Source organism: Pelophylax lessonae (assembly GCF_965119305.1).
Source record: "Pelophylax lessonae genome assembly, chromosome: 5".
NCBI lineage: Eukaryota > Metazoa > Chordata > Amphibia > Anura > Ranidae > Pelophylax > Pelophylax lessonae.
The window spans coordinates 137003031-137010837 of record NC_138772.1 but is presented as its reverse complement, the minus strand read 5'-3'; the positions used below and the strand labels follow the sequence as shown (position 1 = coordinate 137010837).

The window sequence follows — 7807 nt, the reverse complement described above, 5'->3', positions numbered from 1 at the left end:
ATTACAATTTGTCCTCGTGATTAATTTTATTGCGAATTTCAGCAGATTATTGTAACAGTGTTTATTATGTTTTTGTTATTGTTATAATTTTGGACAGTGCTGAAAATCATTTTTACAAAATAAAAAAACAAAAAAAAAAAAGACATTCTTGGCAAAGAAATGCTCTACCCATTCCTGAAACACGTCAAAGGACATTAAACGTTTGACAGGTAGACATTTCCATTTGAGCTTCACATGTGCAACAAAAGCAAATATAAATAAACAAATGACATGTAAACTGAACATCCCTGATCATCAAGTATGGAGCACAACATAGATATAAAAAAATATAAATAGAATTAAAAGTATAAACTAAAATCCTCATTGTGATTTGGTGAAGATTTGTTCTCAAGCATAATGGATGGAGGCTGTTAACAGTGTGCCTGTGCACTAATTTGTAGAGGTGGGCGCCTGTCTGCAGAGCTTTGGCGACATAATCCCTTCCCTATGCGGCTTGTTAAGGACTAGCAGAAGGTTTGCACTCTGGGAAAATTATTATACATCCAGAAAGGTCCTCCTTACATATACATCACTTGATAATTTAATCAGTGTGCTCACTTTTCAGCAGCTGAGGATAAACCATTGCCATTCTTTATACAAATATTGTAGTTCTCTGCACGGCTCAGACATAACCCCAAGCCCAGTGTTTATTCAAAAATTAAAATAAGAAAAAAAAATATATGAGTTTAAAATACAAAAACTGCAAATTTCTGCTGTAAGAACCATTCATAGAAGGTGTCATAAATTGGTGGTTGGATAAAGAGGCAGGTACATTGCAAAATAACAATGTATCATCTTAATACTGTGTTTTGTTGATATTTTAAATGTATTTTGTACATTTGGGGAAAAAACACATTCATGACCTTATTGTTCTGTGTTAACTTAAAGTGATAGTAAAGTCTCTTTTTTTTTTTTTTTTTTTAAATAACAAACATTTTATACTTACCTCCTCTCTGCATTTGCACAGAGCAGCCTGGATCCCCCTCTTCTTGGTCTCTCTTTGCTGCTCCTGGCCCCTCCCTTCTATGAGTGCCCCCACAGCAAGCAGCTTGCTATGGGGGCACCTGAGCCGAGCTGCAGCTCTGTCTGTCCATTCAGACAAGGAGCTGCCATTCAGTCCCACCCCCTCTCTCTCCTGATTGGCTAACTGACTTTGATTGACAGCCAAGGGAGCCAATGGCACCAAGACTGTGTCTCAGCTAATCAGGAGGGAGAGTCCTGGATGGCTGAGGGACTTGTAGACATCCATGGACAGAGATGGGGCTCAGGTAAGTATTAGGGGGTGCTGGGGCGGCTGCTACACACAGAAGGCTTATCTTCATGCATAGAGTGCATGAAGATTAAAAAAAACCTTCCTGCCTTTACAATCCCTTTAATATTCAAGTATCCCAGCATGGTAATCCTAAAATCTACACATGTCTGCCATTTTGTTACTGACACAGAATAAACAAAAGTGTGGCAATGCCTATAAAATATCCACTCTTTAAAAGTAGTCCTTTGTCTTCTTGAAGATAATGAGCTAATTTTATAGTTAAGTCATTGATCTGGAGGAGAAAGTGTGTGACAACCTGAAAGGTTCTGGAATGCCACCTCTTGACAGGGTGCCCAAAAAAGACATTGGCAAGCTAGGTAGCTCAGTCAGGGGGAGAGGGTAGGTACATCTTATCTGGTCAGTGGTACCTCCTCTCTCTGGTCTAGAGGAACAGATGATTTGCTCAGGACTGAAGGGGTGAAAGTCAGAAAGGAGTCTGATCTTGTAGAGGAGGAGCAGGTAAAGTCAGAGCCTGCAGGCCTTTGTGCTAGTCCATTGGAAGAGCTGGAGTGACATGCCAAACAGGAGCAAGGGTTGCCCCCAGTACCAAGTCCATGAGCAGGTGTGGCATAGATTGATGGGTGTCGAAATGCACATAGGAGTTCTGGTCTAGGGTAGGGGTGAGAGAGGACTCTGAAGGTATCCAGTGGTCTCAGTGGTGAGCTGAAAGGATTGGCAGGTGAAGCTGAAGTAGTGCCAAGACCCATGTGAGAGTAGTAAGGAAGAGGTAGGTGAGATGGGAAAGGGTAAGGTAGATTGCCAGTGGCAGCTGCGTGGCTCATCATGTAAGTGTAGAAGGCTGGGTCTGCTGGGTGAGGCCAGGTCATTGCCAACCGTTGTCGCTTGTCCTTCATCCTTCTGTTCTGGAACCAAACCTGTGAAAAAAAAAAAAAAAAACATAATTATTGTGAAAGAACATATTAAATTGGAACTTCACTCTCTCAATCAACAGTGACTATTTTTAATCCTTATGCTGCTGGTATTAGTAAATAGGAATGTATATCATATTTACTTGTTTTACAGTGGGAGTAAACTCCCTTGGTTGATTTCTAAATATAGGTAAGCCATTTCTTGACTTACTGTCTGGTTTCCAGGCCTAGGTAAATTATGTCATATATCCCATGGATATGTTCAGGAAGGGAGGAAAGGTTTTCTAAACAAAGCACATCCTCCTGCCTGCAAGCCTGAGCTACAGGTAGATGGATCCCAGGAAGTAAATGCTTCATGAATCATCTGCCCTTACTCAAGATGGCTAAGGTCAGAAATGCTGGAAGGTGTTTTTCAAATTTATTTTTCAGCGAAAGAAAACATGAAGACATGGATGGGTGAGTTTGTTTAAAATAATAATGATGAATTAAATAGCGTTTTTACCCTGTTTCCCCGTAAATAAGCCCTACCCCAAAAATAAGACCTAGCGTGATTTTTGGGGATAGCTGCGGTAGTTTGTTGTCCCCAGATGCTGTTTAGCTCCACTTTAATCTAACAAATGTTTAGTTCCACATTAATCTAACAAACATTAAAAGCCAATATATCTTTCATATCTTCACACAAAAAAAAAATCTACCTCAAATGAAGAATACAAGAGTGGAATAATACCTTCATAGTGATTTGATAGTGATTTCTGGCAGGTTATTTTTTGGGGCCAAGACCCCCATGCTGGATAACACCTTGATGGTGGTTTCAAGCAGGGTAAAATATGTGGACCAAGACCCCCAGGCTGGAATAATACCTTAAGAGTGGTCTCTGGCAGGTTGAAATACATGGGCCAAGACTCCTAGGCTGGAAGATTACCTTGATAGTGATTCCTGATAGGCTAAGATCTGTGGGCCAAAACCTTCATAGTGGTCCCTGGCAGGTTAAATATGTGGACAAACACCTCCAGACTAGAATAATACCTTAATGGTGATTTTTTTGTCAGGATATACTTTGTAGACCAAACCCCTCAGGTTGCAATAATACCTTGAGAGTGGTCTCTGGCGGGTTAAACCTTGTGGACCAAAACCCCCAGGCTGGGATAATACAGTGATGTCTGGTAGGAAAAACCTGTGGACCCAAACCTTATAGTGACCTCATACTTGAAGAATGGTCTCTGTTCTGTTAAAACACATGGACTAAGACCCTCAGTCTGGAATAATACTTTAAGAGGGGTCTCTGGCAGGTTAAAATGCATGGACAAAGACCCTCAGTCTGGAATTATACTTTGAGATTGGTCTCTGGCAGGTTAAAATGCATGGACAAAGACCCTCAGTCTGGAATTATACTTTGAGAGGGGTCTCTGGCAGGTTAAAATGCATGGACAAAGACCCTTAGTCTGGGATAATACTTTGAAAGTGGTCCCTGGCATGGTAAATGACATGGACCAAGATCCCCAGGCTAGATGAATACCTTTATGGTGGTCTCGGGCAGGTTCAAGGCTGCGGCCAGTTCACACCTCCTGGGCCTTGACACGTAGTTCTCCCGGTAGAACTCCTTTTCCAGACGTGCTATCTGCTCCCTGGTGAAGGCTGTCCTGTATCTCCTCATCTGGTCCCCAGAACAGGACAGGGAGCTCTGAGACCCGCCGCTTCCTTTGGATAGATCGCTGCCATGCTGAACAGGGCTGCCCCCCATGCTGTCCGAGCACTGACCTGCACAAAAGGATTACAAGTCATTAACTCCATTCATGACCTGCCCAAGCCATGGTGCCACTTTTACTAGCAGCTCCTCTTTACCCTTCATGAGCACCAAAAGCTATCAGTCAAATCAAAATTACAAAAAACTAGAATTAGACATTATTATTAGAGGTATCTATTTTTAAAAAATGTGCTAGTAGAACTAAACTGCACAAATCTACAAAACAAATCTGTAAAATGCACGTTAAAATATATTCATGAAATTAATAATACCCAGGTCACCATCCTAGGGGGCTGGCAGAACGCACATCATATTTTTCATAGACCCCCGGGTCACCTGGCACTGGAAGGGATGGATGGTGGTCGGGAGATGGTCCCCCAAGCAGCAATGACAGGTCTATGTGGAACTATAAGAGCCATCATCGGTCGTAACCCCTAAATTAGCGTGCATGTACCAATTTCACACCAATCTGTCCAGGCGGCCATGCAATTCAGCAATCTATCTGCTGCCCAATAAATTATGGATAACGACAACCCGAATAGATGTCTTGTAATGAAGATACATGTCCATTATGCTGGAGCAGCCTGTAGATATAAAACAGATGGACACTGCACAGCTATGTGTTCCCCAGAAGGTAAAGATGGCCATCAGAATTAAAAATGCCTTCAGAATGGTTGTTGGTCTAGACAAAGGACATTTGTAAGTTGCTTATTGATGAGTCGGAGTTAGCAAGGTGTGAAGTCTACCTGAGCTCCTCAAAGTCATGTCTGGGCTATGGGAGGGTCATCCGAATGATGTCCTTTCAAATGCAGCCTGGGCTTTTTGTGTCGGACACCTGAGCCTCCTTTAACATCCCAGAGACAATTTGTTAACTGGCGCCAGCTACTTGTGAAAGTCAGGGTCTGCTAGGGGTCTGTGAGGAGGGGCATGCAAAGCACTACCTAGGCAGGCAGGAGACTCCAAACCCCATGGCATTGTCTTTATGGTTACCTATACACAACAGCCCAGACAAGCTTCCTCATCCCAACCTTTGATCTCTGACACAGGCAAAGGTGTCAAACAACCTACAGAGACCAGCATGCTTCCAGGCCTTGGCCATAGGCTTATGTGTTATATTAGATACCTAATATCTTCCTAGCAGACATTTATTCTAATATTCAGAAACAAATATAATGCATTTGGTGATGGTGTGCAGAAAGGATGGCCCTGCACATGTATAATCAACCTCAAAATCTCTGTATATTTTCACTTGCTATATAGAATATCATGCCTAGCTACACACAGCTAAACTCTCATTATATGAAGCATTTGCTAAAAATGTAAAAAATCTTATCAAGATTCAAGCTCACAACCAGTACAGAAAATAAAGAAAACATTTTTGTTTGTTGCACAGACACAAAATGTTGCTCTAAGTTGTGTACAATAAAAGCTAATAAGTAAGCAATAACCAAATTAATAGAAAAAAAAAAAAAATATATATATATATATATATATATATATATATATATATATATATATATATATATATATATATATATATATATATATATATATATATATATATATATATATATATATATAGTTATTGCCTATATATTATATTCAGCTTATATTTATTCCATGTGAGTAAATGAAGGAACGAACAGATAGAGAGATATATAGATAGATAGACAGTATTTATAAACATGAACAATGTTGAAATAAATTGAGGAATGGATAGATGATAGATAGATAGATAGATAGATAGATAGATACATACATACATACATACATACATACATACATACATACATAGACAGTATGTATAAACATGAATAATGATAATGATTACATACATTGAGTAATGGATAGGTGATTGGTACAGGATAGAGATAGATAGATAGATAGATAGATAGATAGATAGATAGATAGATAGATAGATAGATAGATAGATACATACATACATACATACATACATACATACATACATACATACATACATACATAGACAGTATGTATAAACATGAATAATGATAATGATTACATACATTGAGTAATGGATAGGTGATTGGTACAGGATAGAGATAGATAGATAGATAGATAGATAGATAGATAGATAGATAGATAGATAGATAGATAGATAGATAGATAGATAGATAGATAGATAGATAAACATAAGCAATATCTGAATACATTAAGAAATGGATAGATGATAAATAGATAAATGGGTAGATAGATAGACAGATAGAGTTTAGATAGATAGATGATATTGTGGAAATAAGTATGGTAGATAGATAGATAGATAGATAGATAGATAGATAGATAGATAGATAGATAGATAGATAGATAGATAGATAGATAGATAGATAGATAGATAGATAGATAGATAGATAGTAGTAGGAATGGTGGCTGTGACCCCGCACCTTTGCTGTGCTGGTAGTCGCTGCTGGCCGTCGTGCAGTCCGGGGTACAGCTGACTTCGATCTCCTCGTAGAAATCCGATTCGGTGTCGGAACTGCTGTGATGTCCTTTGCCAGATAAGGAATCGGGATGGGGAGAGGAGAGGCGCAGCGCTGGCGATCTGCTGCCCGCTCCTATCCCCGATACAACTTCCACCTCCTCCTCTGCTCTCTCTCTGGATGCCAATGGGCCAGATCTAGGGCTCAGGCAACTTCTAGGAAGCATTTTCTCCTGCGGCTCCTGAATGGGGCTTCCTACTGTGTCCGACAAATTAGACATTCTCTTGCCAACTAGAGTGCCAAGTTGACCTCCCTCCAGGAACATGACCATCTCCTTTCTGGCTTCCATTGTGTCTCTGAGTCAGCCAGGGAGGACTAGTGCTGGCAGCAGAGACAGGCAGATGAGCAATAGAGAGATGGAGCTGACCCTGTGCTGCCTGCACTCTTCTGTGCTGTACTGGCTCTGGGAGGGATCACCATTGCCCTCTTCTTTCTAAGCTGTCATCCTTAATGGTGCAATCGTCATTACAGTACCACTGCTGACGCCACTCATTGATTGCTGCTGGATAAATAGCAACGTCCGCCACCTTCAAGATGAAAGGAAAGCCGGAGCTAATGGTTTATGGTACTGATGCACCAGATGAACAAGGATGATGCAGAAAGTGTGAACAAAGATATACATCTGGAAACAAACAAGGACAAGAGTATCGTGCATTGTATTAGTGTTCCAGAGGGAACTCTCAGCACCACCATATAGCTCTTACTATTTCTATCACCCGATAATTAAGTATGCTTTTAGTTATTTCTTCCTTTGTTGCATAATTCATCAGAGGATCCATCATTTCCATTTTTTTTCTTATTTAGATATATATATATATATATATATATATATATATATATATATATATATATATATATATATACATATATATATATATATATATATATATATATATATATATATATATATATATATATATATACATATATATATATATATATATATATATATATATATATATATATATATATATATATATATATATATATATATATATATATATATATATAAATTTATTTTTTACATAGAAAAGTCATTCTTTTAAGTGTTACATAAGTGTCATTGAGTGCCATAACTGTCCTTTCTATTTCCATTTATCTCCTAAAAAAAACTTTTTTTTTTTTTAATTTTCTTTCCCTGGTGAAGATTATCTGCTTACCCCTCAAGGACTGTATTGCTGCATTGCTGAAGAATTCCTAGCCCTTCTTACTGTTCTTCAAAAATATTAATAATTATTTATTTGTATTTATTTTCTTTAGATTCCTGAAATAGCGGATTTGTGAATTGACTGCATCATACATCTAATATGAGTCGTTGCTGGTTTCTGTACTAGCTCAACAAGGT

The 7807-nt window shown here is 39.0% G+C and overlaps 1 protein-coding gene across 1 annotated transcript; it reads right to left on the bottom strand.

Moving 5' to 3' along the window:
- Positions 1-1417: 1417 nt before the first annotated feature.
- Positions 1418-6850, bottom strand: EVX1 (even-skipped homeobox 1). The gene is made up of 3 exons (XM_082259647.1): positions 6367-6850; positions 3737-3978; positions 1418-2226 (listed from the first exon to the last, which is right to left on the bottom strand). The coding sequence occupies exons 1-3, from the start codon at positions 6749-6751 to the stop codon at positions 1702-1704; spliced, it is 1152 nt and encodes a 383-aa protein (XP_082115773.1). The 5' UTR covers positions 6752-6850; the 3' UTR covers positions 1418-1701.
- Between the last annotated feature and the right edge of the window lie 957 nt (positions 6851-7807).

Coding starts and splice junctions, on each gene's coding strand:
- EVX1 (XM_082259647.1), bottom strand. CDS start 6,751: ATGGAAGCCAGAAAGGAGATGGTCATGTTCCTGGAGGGAGGTCAACTT. Junction 3,979..6,366: donor CGACTACCAGCACAGCAAAG/GTGCGGGGTCAC, acceptor CCTTTTGTGCAG/GTCAGTGCTCGGACAGCATG. Junction 2,227..3,736: donor TGCCCGAGACCACCATAAAG/GTATTCATCTAG, acceptor TTTTTTTCACAG/GTTTGGTTCCAGAACAGAAG.